This window comes from Corvus kubaryi, unplaced genomic scaffold (assembly GCF_017639235.1).
Source record: "Corvus kubaryi isolate FWS band 111438036 unplaced genomic scaffold, C.kubaryi_AGA036_p1.0 37387, whole genome shotgun sequence".
Taxonomy (NCBI): Eukaryota; Metazoa; Chordata; class Aves; order Passeriformes; family Corvidae; genus Corvus; species Corvus kubaryi.
Genome location: NW_024581129.1, coordinates 5462974 through 5478184, shown reverse-complemented (window position 1 = coordinate 5478184; position 15211 = coordinate 5462974). Strand labels below are relative to the sequence as shown.

The window sequence follows — 15211 nt, the reverse complement described above, 5'->3', positions numbered from 1 at the left end:
AAAGCACTGCAGCAGAGCCTCTGGAGAATACAGCCACAATATCACTTGGGTTCTATAAATCACAGACATCATTGCAAAATATAAAGATTTATACTGGGATTAACCAAGGAATTTACAAGGGCAAGAGTGACCAATTTTGCTAATTGTAAAGGGAATTTTTGTGTCTGCCTACCTTAGTATCAAGGACTATGAGGATATTAAATACATCCTTATTAACAGGAATTAAGTATCTTCATTCTAGAATATTTATTGGCATGTATACAAGTTTCAGGTCAATTTCTTGTTAGCAGGATAGCTGCACTGGATAAATTTCTTTATCATCCCCTTTTATCATTCTTGCTGATGTGAGAAAACACATTGCTGTCTCTACACTTTATATGAGATCAGTAAACTCGTGGTTCCAAAGCATGTTGAGACCCAGCAGAGCTGTCCATCAAAAAGAGAACGGGATCATGTTACACTGTGATTTGGGTACCCAAGATAACCCTAAAGCACTGATAGCAACAAGGGGTCATTGTTCCCACATTGGAGCTGGGAGTTCTGCCTTGAGCTATTGTGCATCCCTGTGCACAGTCTGGGGAATCTGAGCACATTCTATTGAGCAGGAGAAGCTCTGAGCTTTGAGAATTCACATTTTTTTGGCATGGTGGGTTTTTTTTTTGAAGCTTCTACATGTCAGGCTTTGAACCTCCCCTTTGACAGCAATCAGACAGGGGCAGGAGAAACCTTGAGCTGATAAATCTCTTTGATGGACAGTATCTTTAGCAGAGGCACTTCCAGTTTCCTGATACATCTCCAGAGGTTCTTTCTCTGAGGACTGCACTGTTATGCACTGGGAAGGCTGCACACGACCTGCAGAGCTTTGCCAGAGGAAATTTTAAACCCAACCAAACAGGCCAGGAGTAGCTGAAATGCACCTCATGGGCTCTTGCTGGTGGTAGCTGAACATCAGACCAACTTCCTCTCTTCCAAGAAGTGTTAGAGGAAAATAATAAGGAAGACACTGTGGGCAAATACAATGGGAAATCCTTACTCTTGCATTAAATGATGTGCAAGGTGTAGAAAGGACTTCAAACAAATGACTGTTTATCAGACACATTTTAGGAATTAAAAGTAAATATCATTGGTTGCATTATAGTGCAAAACTTGGGCAAGAACTAAGAGCAGGCCCACAAGCACATGCAGAAGTTCTAACAACGGTTGAAAGATGTCTGTGGAGGTCTGGCCTGGTGACCTGCTGGAGTGTGCTCCTCTCTGAACTGTGACTTTTACGAGTCACAGAAATTGTATGGTTCTAGTTTTTGAGGGAGAATTTTTCTTAAAAAATATGAGTATCCAGACAGCACAATGGGTCACAGCAGCAGGTGGCACAAACCCCAGTGGTTCTGGTAGAGTTACCCTGGCTTGTTTTGATTTTGCCAGCTCAAGAGACCAGATACATGCTCTGCATTGGAACATGGCCTATGTGCAAGACCAGGAGAAAACCCACACTCTTGTTTTCCACCAACATATTCACCAATATATCCTCTTTTAGCTCTGAATTTAAAAAAAAAATTAAAAATCTTCATGCACAAGTAGAAACTGCAAATTTTCTAACTGCAGCTCTACAGATCAGTTCTAAAACTGGAGAAATGAGCAGTTACTTGAGCCAAAGCATTTAAAACAAGCAGTGATGCAGAGCAGATCCTGCAATACCTTACACGTCTTTCACTTTTTGTTCCATTTGGTATCATTTACACACACATATAAACACCACCTTCAAGCAGATTCCCTTCAGAACAGAATTTGCCTGGAGAGTCCACAACCATTTTGTGGCTGATGCAAGAAGCAGAAAAAGTCTGGGCAATCCAGATGCAAAGGCTCTGCTCGAGCGTGTGGCAGCGAAAGGCCAGAGTAATTACAAACACATTAGGTCAGGGCTGAGGCACAATGGAGGAGCCATGGAGAAATTCTGCAACACCACTGCCTTTCATTCTGTGTTCCCTAATCAATATAATTCATCCATCACTTACTTTCTTAAGATTGCAATCTTTCTAGAAAACGAGAGAGCTGAAAAAAACCCCATCTAACTGCAAAAGGAGGCTGCATATGGCCAATATAGCAGCTGATGGAAAAATCAATTCCAACAGCCCGTCAGGTTAGAAGAACTGTGTCTCATAAAAGTCTGCCTTGCTTTCTCAAATCATGATGTTGCTATGGACTGGGGCAGGTTTACGGGGTGAGAAGGAAGAGGTGTAGCCTGCTATTGAAATCCCCCTAAGTGCAGCGCAGGCTCCAGGGCAGGCACAGAAATTCCCTGAACCCACGGCTTGCCAGCATTACCTCGTTTTTCAGTGGTGATCACCGTGGCTTCCAGGGGCTCCCCCCAGCCCTGCCTGGTCTTGGCAGATGTCCTGAAGATGTAGGCTGACTCTGGGCTCAGGTCTGTAGCTGTGAACTGCCGGACTGTGGAGCCAACCTCCACGGTGGTGAACTTGTTGGGGCTGCTGCTGGCCAGGCGGTAGGCGACCTGGTACCCTGCAAGAGAGGAGAAAAGGCTCAGCTGGCTTCTCTAGCAGGGACAAAAGAGCACCAGCACTATTAGTTTATCCTAATTACATGCTTATGTAGAGTCGGGAGAAAATAATTTACTGCCTTTGGTGTTATAACGTTCTGCTCTTGGCAATGCCACACACCTTACAAGGGAAATCACACACACACAAGGGTCTGCTGGATACAACTGCCATGAAACTGAGTTTACTTTCCATCCTTTAGACCAACAAGATGCAAAACCAGTTAATCTTTCCTGGCAAACTGGTACCTTTTTGAAAAGCAAAGGAACAGAGTTGGTGCAATGTGTCACCTGATCGAGGCAGTTCAAGGCAATGCTCCAGTTCCAGCTTTCCAACCCACGCTCACAGGTTGGTTGTTCTGCCCTTTCCCAGTTTCATCACTGGCTCAAATTCAAATTTCTTCAGCTGCAGCTCCAGCAGCTGGATTGCCCAAACCATGCAGCCTTCACACTGCTCCAATCAAGGCTCGCCCCTCCTTTCTGCACGTGCTTTTCCCTCAGCAGCGAGTGCCAGAACTGCCAATAAAGCCATCCTCCTGTCATTCAGCATCGCTGCCCTTGCCCAGAGCCTGAGGAAGGAGCCTGCAAACTCTGTGGTCCTGCTTCATCCATGCGGGTCTCAATAATCAATTTTGCTGATGCCTGTAAGTGATAACCCCCGTTCCAGCCTGCCTGACAATCAGGAGCTCACAGTTTAGCCTGGGTTATTAATGATTCCACTGTGCAAAGAGGGCTTCCAGGGTTCTTACGCACCACTAGTGACAACTGTCCCCCAAAGAGGGTCTGCCAAATGTTCAAATCCATTCTGTAAACCCAGCAATTCAATCAGGCTCTCACTTCTGGAGCTCAGTGGTAACTTCCAGTCCAGCAGCTGACTTCCAAAATCAATTAATAGCAGAACTGATGTGGGGTTTTATTGCCTGAGCTGAATGTATGATTAAACGCTCCATGGAGTTACACAGGGCAGAGGGCAGCCAACAAATCCAAATCAAACCAGCTGAAAACAAAACAGTCATGGCACAGTTCTGCCAACCTTCTGCTCACCCTCTGAATGACGAAAAGGGTCTGCAGCACCTGAGCCATCTCTTTCTCATGGAATTAATATCCCAGCTAGAGTCTGAACTCCCACCACATCTTGGCTGTAACAAGACCAAGTGAAGCCAAACCTGGCGTGGTTCATTTGGGAAGGTCAGTGCATGAAATCTGAGTGGCTGATCCTACCTATGGCTATTAGGGAAAACCCAATGACATTTATTTCCCACTGTAAATATGCACCAATTGCCACATTCCCACTCACAGAAAAGGCCTGGAGTTCCTGCAGTCCCTGGAATCGATGCCACTCGCATGTGGCAAACAGCGTCAAAACCAGTGGAATTTAATTGGGATACAGATGGTATTAATTTTGTTGTGCTGACTCTCACAGTGCCACTGATGATTTTCAGTGGGTTTCCTTGTCCTTTCTTCTCTGGTCGCTGCTTGGAGACATGGGGCAACAGCCATGGCTGCAGCTCGAGGAGTGACTCGTGGCTGTGGTTGGTTTATTCCTACACCAACATTTCCACAGCTGGGTGGACAGATTTAGACTTCTTCAAAGGCTGGGAATAATGTCCTGTGAGGAGTGCCTGGGGACTTTGGGCTTGTCTAGTCTGGAGGCTGAGGGGCAAACTCACTGTTCTCTGCAGCTCCCTGAGGAGGGGATGTGGAGAGGGAGGTGCTGATCTACCAGGGTGGTAAAACACTGGCACAGAGAGGTGGTGGCTGCCCCATCCTTGGAAGTATTCAAGGTCAGGTTGGACAGGGCTCTGAACAACCTTTTTTAATTGAAAATTGTCCCTGCCCATGGCAGGAAGGTTGGACCGGATAGCTTTTAAAGATTGCTGCTAACCCAAGCTATCTTGGTCCTAGGATCTTCCTGGGACTGAGTGATAAGACATGTGGGAATGGTTCAAAGCTGCTTCAGCCAAGGTTCAGACAGCACATGAGGAAGAATTTATTTACAGAGAGGGTGGTCAAACCCTGGAATTGCCTTCCTGGAGAGGTGGGCAATGCCCCAAGCCTGTCTGTGTGTAAGAGCCATTTGGATGAAGCCCTTAATAATGCTGTAACTTGGTCAGCAGTGAACTGGCTGGGCAGCTGGACTTCATGATTTTTGTAGATCCTTTCCAAATGGAGTAGTCTGTTCTGTTCTATTATACTCTATTCAATTAAAAAGTGCCCTGAATTTTCAGTGCTCCTGAGTGTGCTTAGATCCCAGCAAAGTCTTGGGGTCTTACACTTTGAACATTTCATTTTTTCACCTGCAAATTATCTCCTTTTATCCATGGGACTAGTTCTTCCATTACTGGTCCAATATATTTCAACAAAATATTTCTGTACCTTTAATGCTGCAATATTTTGATCTTTTTTAGAAGTCCACAGAAAGACAGAGAGCAATGGGGAGAAGGAACTGATATATATGATCTTTTTTGTTTATACTGATGTGAAGAACGTGGGAGTGAAAAGCCCAGTGCAGGATCTTAACAAGGAGGAAAAACAGTCAAAGAAAAGCACTGGGGAAATTTTTACAGAAGCAGGGAAGATGAAGGAAAAAGCAACTAAGATGGCTAAAGCAGCTCGATAAAGGGACATAAGACGTAAAGAATAAGACCTGGAGGGAAACAGAGAATATTAAAAGAATAGAAAAGTTGATTTATCTAGTTATTAAAAGATAAGTATGATATCTGGGACATATCCTTGTCGAGTAATTTCCTCTCTTTTCTAAACCTTTGTAAAATATGAAGTGTAGTTAAAATGGAAGGGGGGAATAGAAAGATAACTATTTACTGCTAAATGGTGGCACTCATGCTGGAAAGCAATTACAAACATGCCCAGATTAGGCAAAGGAACACATACATATCTAGGCCATTACAATATCTTACATAAGAGTGGGTCTGTGGCTAGTGAAAAACTAATTTAGCCATGAGAAAGAGGAAATCACTTGCCACAGCCTGTCTCTGTGACAGGCTCTGCAAACTCCTTTTCCATGCATCCCTCTGAAAAAAGAACACCAGCTCTCACTGTCCTGTCCCACATCTGCTGTGTTGGCTGAAAGTCTGGGGGAATATCTGTTTTCCTGAGTTTACACAACCAGAGCCATCACCTTAACAGATTTCCTAAGAAACTCAACACTTCCATGGGTCTGATTCCAAGGCAAATATTCAACCTTTACACCCGAACTCAGCCTGCTCTTATTGCTACCTACAACCCACCTGAAAGACAGCCAGTACTTCATTTTGATCCCCTATATCTCCTGTTGGACAGTTTGGGACAATGAGGATACAGACTGCCATAAAAAGCATGACTTTTACTTTCGCTGAGTGGCACAGAAGACTCAGTACTTAAACTACAGCTTGGATAATAACTAGGGCTAATGCAAGATCAAAAAGATAAAATTATTAAGTTGATGAATTTCAGCAACAAGGGATAGGAGAAGAAAGGAAATGTTAAGTGAAATCAAACGAGGCAAATCAATAGAGGTAAATGGAAAGTGTTCAAAGAGAAATTAATGTATGCTCAAGGGCTATAACATGCAATTGCTCCAGTGGAGGAATGAGCAGCTTCCTTTCCTTACTAGATTATGACAGTAAGATGTTGCAGATATCTTAGGGGAAAAAAAATTAAAAAATCAAAGGTTATGAATGAAAGTATAACCTTTAAAAAGTGATCAGAGCAAACTTTTTGGGGAAAGGAGTATCTTACAGAATGTGAAGTAGCTGGATGGTCAATAAGAATTCATGTTATTTTCTTAATTTTTTCCCTGTATAGCTTTAGATCCCGAACCTCTTCTGCTGTTAGAAGTCCTACCACTACCAGGCCAAAACAGCATACAAAACCCCCTGACAGATCAAGTCTTCATGAGTTTATTTATTCATTAAAACTAGGCTTATTTTTCACTTTAACATCTTTTTGAGCATTTTTTGCACAAGTGCAAGCAGTTCCATGAGCTGCACACTTTCCAAACTCAGTAAACGGCAGCAGCCCGAGCTGCCTGTTAAACGTTAGGTCACCACAACGCAACCGCTGGATTCCCCAAAGCAAACAGGCAGGAGGAGGGTGACAACACCCCATGAATATCAAAAAGCTTTCAAGCTCATCACCATACAAAGCCCTTCAAGAAGTGACAGCACCCGTTGGTGCAGGCCATGGTGCAGCAGAGATACAAACACTTATTAATTTGTCACAGAACTCGGGGAGAGCCGAGCGATACCGTGAGGTTACGCTCCGCACGGCGGAGCAGCAATCCAGTTTGTTGATTTTCCTGCTTATCTGTTTTAGGGCCAGCGGGTGTGCAAATGCAGCCCGGGATCAAAATAGGAATTTGCAAACATGGATTACATCCAATTTTGCTTCTAATTCTCGCTGGAGTTCTTACACTTTTTTGCAATAAGCTCCAGGTAAATGCTAAATATGAGGATACCGTGAGGAATACTAACCAGGGCCTGGAAGGATGTGGGTTAAGCTCTCATTTTCAGGGGGAGCTCATAGCTTGAAGTGCACATATGCACATTAATGCCTCATTTATCTTTAATAGTATTTAAAGGAACTATGTGGGTGCTGGCTGAACTGAGTGCAGAGAGGAAGACAGAGTGAAGCCTCAGATGGTTGGCGTAACATTCCCAGGAGGAAAAAGGGAAATATCTAGCAGTCTTGCATGGTAAAATATTTAAACAAACAAACAAGTGGTTTTCCCTCTTGGTGCCTGCCAGTATTTCATCCTGCTAATCTCTCTCTGAAATGCTAGAACACATTTTTATATAGATTACAAAAATGTTAGCTGCAAAGGTGCATGTGTACTCAGAGAACAAGGCAGGCAGAGCAGGAACATTAGTTCAAAGGCTCTGAATATAAGTTGCTCTTGCAAAGCAAGTGGTTTTTCTTTTGAGCCCCGTGAGTGAATAGAAGGGCAGCGCACAAAATTACGTTCACTTATTTTTCCCAAGGACGCCACTTTGGTGCACTTGACCAGGGGGTTACAGTGCTGTTTTGGAGGTTCATTATAGTAATAAGATGTAAAAACTGTATGGGGGAAAAAAAAAAAAACAAAACTCCCAAAATTTGCAACCTTTCCTTAGAATGCTACACATTGTTTCTTTATCTATTTTTGATGCACAGCTCACCTCTTAGGAAAAATCACAGAAGAACCCAGCATAAGCAATTCTCTCTTTTTCTCTCTTTGGCAGCTAACTACTTCCTCCAGGAACCTCAGTATTTCTACCATTGAAAAAATAAAAGAGTGAGAACTGTTGAATAAAGACAATGGACTTCAAAGATGTGGATGGGGGGGACTGGCAGGTAACATCCCCCTGGCAAAGAATTCTAAGGGAAAAAGGAATCCAGGTTAGCTGACCATTTTAAGAGACAAATAAAAATGGTACAACTATCCCAGTGCAGACAAAAGATGTTAAGAAGCCAATATGTTTGCATTCAGAGCTCACTAATGACCTGAAAATCAAAAGTGAATTGGACAAAAAGTTGAAACAGGACACAGCTCCAAGGGAGTGTATAAATAGACAGCACAGGCATGTAGGGACAAAATCAGAATGGCCAAAGAGCAAAGTGAGTTATCACCTGAAGAGCAGCAGAGGCAATAAGAAAGATTTCATAAATACGTTAGAAATCTGAAAGAGAGGAGGAGGACAGGTCAGCCAGCAGGAAGAAAAAATGAGCACAAGACAGGTGAGGCAGAAAGGGAAGGAAGGCTGATTCCTCCATTGCTTTGTTTTCACACACAACGAGAAGTCGGTGCTGACAAGATCCTCCACACAAATTAAAAGTGACAACAATGTAAGTAGGGAGGTAGGCTGGAATAGAGAACAGGTTAACGAAGATTTAGTTAAGCTGGATGTAATCAGGTCAGAAAGGCCTGATAAAATTTCCCCTGCAGAGATGGAGCCATCTCTGAATAATTAGCCATTCTCTTCTAGGACTTGTGGACGACAGGTGACATCCCAGAACAATACAAAAGGGCAAACAGAGTACACTGTCTTTTAAAAGGAGGCAAGACAGGCTAAAGGAATTATGGACAAATCAAACTAAAGTTCAATACACAGAAAGATTGTGGAAAAAAAATATGAGTCAATATACAAGCATCCACGAGGATAATAACGTGCCAAGGAGCAGCCAATACCTGTTTGATTGGAGCAAATAATAAATATCAAATAATCTGTTTTCCATTTTGACAGTATAATTGGCCAGGTGGGAAGAGTAGATATGATCCACATTGACTTTGAGTAAGGCTTTAATATGGTTGCACACAGTCCCACCAAAAGCAAATTGAATAATAGAATCTAAGAAAAATACCACACATTTTGAGATGAACACTTAAAAAAAATAAAGTCAAAATGCTGTTATCAGTGATTTCCTAACAACCTGGGAGGACATAGTAAGCTCTCATGAGACCTCATGAATGAGTCTGGTCCTGTTTAATACTTTCATTAATGACCTGGCTGATGGAATTGCCAATCTGCTTGCAAACTCCAGAAATGAAACCAAGCTGTGCACACTTTAGAGGACACCAGTGTCATTTAAAGAGATCTGGGTAATGAAGAGAGATGGTCTGGAATCAGTGAGATGAAATTCAATAAAGGCATCTGCAAATTATCACACTTAAAGAGAAAAAGCTTAACGTACTTGTAAAAGGAGGACTGGCTGACCTGGAAGTGTGCTGTGGGAAAGGGCAGGAATGAACAGTGGGACATCAACCAAGTTAGTTACACCATCAGTGTAGTCAAGGACTGTATGATGTATACTGGGATGTCTTACTGGGCATGGGCTGTGAGAGACACTGGAAACAACAGTGTACATGATAAACATGCCAAAGATTCACTCTTTCCCTTTCCTTCCAACCCTGCCTTTGTATGATTTTATCATCACCATAATGGCAACGAGCAAGAACGCGATGAGGAGGGGATGCACTGCACAAAGCACTCTGCAAAGACAAAATAAAGGAAAGTTCCTACTCCACTGAGCTTGCAGCAACTCCTGCAAATGAGGCCGACAAAGTGCAGCAATGTGAGAAGTTGGAACACAGTTGGGGGAACAAAATGTCTTTTGTGCTTTCTCATCATTCCTATCAAATGATTTTTTTCTCTCCTTAACCACATCCTGCGACTCAAATCTCAATCTCTGCTGAGAGCAAGTTCTAGGACACACAGTTTCTTAAAAAAAGCAACAAATCAAACCCACAAGACAACCTGGAAGCCAAGCTTCCTTGAGCTGCAGAGAAACCCTGCGTGGATCCATCTCTGGCAGCTCACCACTGCCAAGCTTCACACAGACTCCTCCTCGTGCTCAGAAAATCCTGCAGCGTCTGCCTTTGGATGCCGTTTGATGATTTTCCTGTGTCTTCAGATGCCAGGATCACTTTGGTAAACTACACACCTGAGCAAACACTTGGAGTTCTTGACTTAAGATTTAGGTTTAATGCAGGACTAGGTCTGTATTTAAAGCAACACCACCTCTGCAGGAGCACTTGAAGCAGGCACCCTCCAGCCAGCAAGGAAGGCTTTAGGAAATATTGGTAAAAGCGTACACGTGAGCATGAACGATGGCAGTGAAATTAGAAGCAGAAAGGCCTGGCAGGCTGAGTACTAGACAAAAACAAAAGCTTTTGCTTCTGTTCTCAGAATTGAGACACAAATCTTTACTCACCAGCCAGAACTACTGTGAAATGTGTTCAGCATCAGCAGAGAACACAAAATTGCTTAGTAACTACAAGCTACGTTAATTTTAGAGGCAGAAATGGATTCTTATATTGTAAAAGTCTTCATGTTTTAAGTACAATAGTGGCTGGTGCCCATATTGCAAAGGCAACCCAAGAGTTATGGGAACGGGAAGGTTTTCTACAAATTCCTGTTGTGTCTTGCTGCTTCTCTTTCACTTGATGAAAGGTCAAACAGGATTTAACTCCTTATGACTTGTCAGACATATTATCCAAAGGAAGCAATAAAACAGAAGCACACGTGAAACTGAAACTTTGGGCATGTCTGGCAAAGGTGGGAAAAACCCAGGTCTCCAGGCAGTTTTCCCAACAGTCAGTCAAAACAGGTTACCAAATGCAGATGGGAAGAGAGATGACATTCAGTCACAGTGCCTTGAGTGACACCTAATTCTGGCTCAGGAGAACCCACACCACGGAGCCATGCAGACTTGTCCCCTCACCACAGGCCCCCAGCTGACAGCAGCACATTTTCTTTTCTTCAGCTTTATGTGCAAGGCACAGAAAAACCCAACAGCCGTAGCTTGCTTTGGTCTCCATCCATCCACTCCCAGCCCAGGGTTTGCTGCTCCATCTTACCCAGAATAATTCCATTGGGCTCCTCCGGTGGCTGCCAAACGATCCGCACGGACGTCAGCCTCACCTCGGGGAACACCAGCCTCACGGGGGGCCCGGGGGCTGCAAGGGAACACAGAGATCATGGCAGCAAGGGCTGCACAGCAGGGGGATCACAAGCGCTCAGCTCACCCTGTACAGAATTACAGCCCAAGATGTAGCTCTCCAATAATGACTGGATGCGCCTGTGCGTGTGCATAATATACATTTATTCTGAGGAATCTGTCCAGGGATAAAGGCCTCCAACACCCTCAGACACCAAACACAGCACAGACCAGAGCATCCTACAGTGGTTTTTGACTGCACCAGGAGCTCTGAGCTCTGTAGGATTTTTCTCGCTGCAGCATCACCACTGGTGTAGCTGAGAACACATTACGAAGCAAGACACCAGGCTGCCTTTACAGAGAATTATATAGCTTAATCCACTTCATACCTGTTGGAATTTGATAATATCCCCTCTCTGTGTCATCAGCACCAGCTTTGAACTGCTTCCTGACTTCACATCTGCATCTTAAACACTGACGTGTGAGCAGGAGAACCCGAGGTAGGTGAGAGGCGCATTAACACAGACAGGACTGACCAGCCCAGGTTCACGAGGTGAGGAGATGCTAATTCATGCATTACCATCCATGAATTTTCCCCTTCAGCACAAATTCCACCTGCATTACTCCTGGTGATACTTTTAATTAAGTTGAGCCCAGAGGAGACACAACATATTTATGTCAGGGGTATGGAGATGGAAGAACAATTTGTTTCATTTGCCAACATGCACTTAAGGAGGGAACTGCTATAATGGGGTTATCCAAAACAAACAGTTTTAAGTATTTCTCATTACAGCCTGATATGTACATTTCACTGAGTGCTTCTTCTCTCCCTGCAGAGTTCTGCTAACAGTAATTTTCCTTATTTTTCCTTTCAAAGAAAAGCCAGGTCCCCATACAGGGAGTATGCTGAGAAAAAGGCTAAGAAAATGTCAGGGAGTTGTTGTCCCTGTTCCTGACCCCACATGCTCCCACTCCTTTCTTCCCTGCACTGCATGGAAAATGTTGTGTTAAGCCAGAAGTGTGAATGTGTTTTCAGGCAAACCAAATTACCTTAATGAATTTGCTTGTGTAAACCAATGTTTACTTCATTATTATTTTGAAAAGATTTTGATGAGAAAGAGGGAGACTTAAACAGAAGCCTCTCACATTGATCTCAACCTACTTATTCCTGAAAAGGTAATGAAAGTAAAAGCAGTTTTAGCATCTGCAAAGCCAAAAAATATTTCAAGAATGGAACCAAAATTCTGTAGAATTCCACCAGCAGGAATGCTTCCACCACACCAGTGTGCTCAGGGAGTGCTTGGTTGGGTTCCTTCAGCACATCCAACTGCACTGGGAACCCCCTGGAAAGTGCTGGAGGCAGCTGCAAAAGGAAGCTGGTGGGATCATTGTCAAGGTCAATGTCTTATTCTTTTGGGGGTAAAAAAAAAGGAGAGTGGATTACTGGAGTTGCAAATTCCATCTCTTTCCATCAGTCCAATCAGACCCAGATTTGTTTATTGCTTTCAATTACAGCACTTTTTTTTTTTTTAGCATGATTGAACTTCAATAGGAATTCATAACTGGGCTCTAAAATTGTCTTCAATAGAAATTATCTCCACCAAACTTCAGAGTTCAATATTAGAAGTTTTTTTCCTCTTTAGCTGCAGGGAAGGAGGAAATAGGGGACACTGGTTCTGTGCTTTTGCCAGATCCTCAACCAATGACCACTGGGATACTGCTGAGTTATACCGGGGACAACCAATGTCCTTTGGGTTCAAAGGTGAAAAAAAAACCCCCCCAAAATCCAAATATTTGTTGCCTACACTTGCACCACTAAAATAAAGTGCACTAAAAGTCCGGATCAAATAAGATGGTTATTTTGATGACCTATAAACTCACCATCATCCTTGGTTCTCTCTGTCACTGCTGGGGAGCTGGGGACCCCATCCCCAATGCGGGTGAATGCCAGCACCTGGAGCTCGTAGAGGATGAATTTCCTCAGGCCAGAGAGCAGCACAGACTGGGTGTGGTTCCCCCTCACTGTCTGGCTCTTGGGTTCAGAGTCCAAATCCTTTGCTTTGTAAAGGATCTGCAGGATAAATGTAGATGAGACACAGAAGGAAAGAGATTGGTGCACAAGGATTGAAGAGAGGGAGATTCCTCCTTGTCACTCCATATAAAATGAAATTATATTCACCCATCACCCCCTTCCAAAGCCAGCACACTCCCTGTGTCTTCTCCAGCTGACTTAGGAATAATAACAAAATCCAGCAGGTGAATAATATATAACAATACAAAATCATATCCTGGTAATGCACTAAAAATCAAATGAGTATGAAACTCCAGTTGCATACCTTGTAGCCCAGGATGAGACCATTCTGCTCAGACTCAGGAACTGCTGCCCAGGTCAGCAGGATCTGGGTTGAGCTCACGGCTTCAGCAGAGACATTCTCAGGAGGAGCAGAGGGAACTGGAACCACACAGCATTACCAGAGAGCAGAAATAGGTCAGACATATCAGATCATTTTGCTCCATCTCCCTACCTGCCTGGGATTCTTCCAGGATCCCATAGAAGAGTATTCAAACCCAAAAGGGCTGGAATACATTTTAGACAATCCCTTCTCATCTTGTATTCATTCTTCATCATCTTTATATTTCAGCCTGCCTCACAATTTCTTGCCAGTTCATCTCAGAAATGACAATGTTTGTAAAGAGCTAAACATTTAATACTTATCAGTGTCTACAGACAGACAGTAAATATTGACAGCTATGAATAAATTTCAAGTTCTATATATTTGCAGTAATTAGAACATTCCTGGACTTCTCCAGAAGCCTATCTCCCAGTATTTCTTTCCCATACTTTTTATTCCCTATGCCAAAAAGCTGGAAATCTCTCTGAATATGAGTTTATCTTATAGCACGATCTGTTCTAACAAGAAGTTTTATGCCCCTGTGGCTTCCTATATTATCTGAAAGGAAATTACAGCATCTTGTCTAGAGCTAGCAATAATTTGCCCCCCTGGATTGCACTCCCACTTCAATAAGAAGTTCTTTAACCTCTGCAGCCTTTTGATGATGTGATAGCGCTCAACATTTGCAATACATCAATTAGAGATGGATGCATTAACACGAGGTGTATTTTCAGGGATTGATATGGTGTCAATGAGAGATGCCCATTTCATTTATGTTGCAAAATTGGCTTTTATGAAACTGGAAACATCGTTAGAACTGATGGCGCAGGAACACTGTAATTTTCTCTGACTCCAGAGAAGAGCAAACTTGCATTTTCCCATGCCATTAAAACTGGAAGTGCTGCAGAACCACACAAGTGCAGCCTTTTGTAGGCAAGCTTAATGGCATGTCATGTTATGCAAGCAGGATGTGAGGCTATTTTTAAGAGTTCACTTTTTATGCTGCCCTTTTGCCTTTTTTCCCTGTGGCATTTCCAACATCTGAAGGGTACAATCTTTTCTAAAGCCTGATACACCTGTCAGACCTCAAGAGAACATTCACCAAGTTATGTTACACAAGCACTTAGGGACAGTAAAACTTGATTAGGGCCTGAATATATCACAAAAAGCAGCCCAAATCTCTGCCAAAGGAATGCTTTCCTGGCTGTCCGAGTGAAAAAAAAGATCTGCTGTTTTGGAGGCAAGCTCCTGAAGCTCCTAGCAACATGAACGAGATAATGAGTATGACACCAGAATTAATAAAAATTGAAAAAACCCACCCCAAAAAGGTGGCACCCCCACCCCTGTACACTCAAGGTTAACGGCAGAGATAGTAATTTCTGAAACAATTTCCGATACCAATTATCTGGGGCATGAGAAACAGAGCACCAGCACACGACACCACAGCAGACTAAAATCCAATTTTTTTTCCCCTCCAACATTGAAGTGCCTTAGTTTTTTGGTTTTTTTTTAAATCTTCTCCCAGATTTATCCCCCACAAGGATATAATTATGTTAAAGGAAAATAGATTGCCAGGAGCCATGAATGTCTTTGGATAGCTGCCATAACTTTATCTGTAGACCTTCACAAAGAGCTACTCCCACATGAATCACTCCTGAAGAGAGAAAGTGTGGAGGTGGGTCACAAGAAACCCGGATGTGTAGAGGAAAGAAGCCCTTTCCAGCCACATTTATTTCTATTTTATCTGGTTTGGGGCCTTTCAAGAGAGAAAAAGTTACTTTATTTTACAAGTATTTATTTTCCTCTTTGATCAGCAGCCATGAGCTCTCCTGAATTCACGGAAGGTGAAGGC

The 15211-nt window shown here is 43.1% G+C and overlaps 1 protein-coding gene across 8 annotated transcripts in view; it reads right to left on the bottom strand.

The window, feature by feature from the left end:
• The window catches only part of SDK1 (sidekick cell adhesion molecule 1), a 387987-nt gene that overhangs the window by 63043 nt on the left and 309733 nt on the right, over positions 1 to 15211 (bottom strand). For all 8 annotated transcript variants that reach the window (XM_042036822.1, XM_042036824.1, XM_042036827.1 and 5 more), the window contains 4 exons: positions 13303 to 13418; positions 12848 to 13037; positions 10887 to 10985; positions 2323 to 2517 (listed from right to left, as the gene is read on the bottom strand). In XM_042036822.1, the coding sequence (XP_041892756.1) occupies positions 2323 to 2517; positions 10887 to 10985; positions 12848 to 13037; positions 13303 to 13418 (600 nt within the window). The remainder of the gene's footprint in view (positions 1 to 2322; positions 2518 to 10886; positions 10986 to 12847; positions 13038 to 13302; positions 13419 to 15211) is intronic.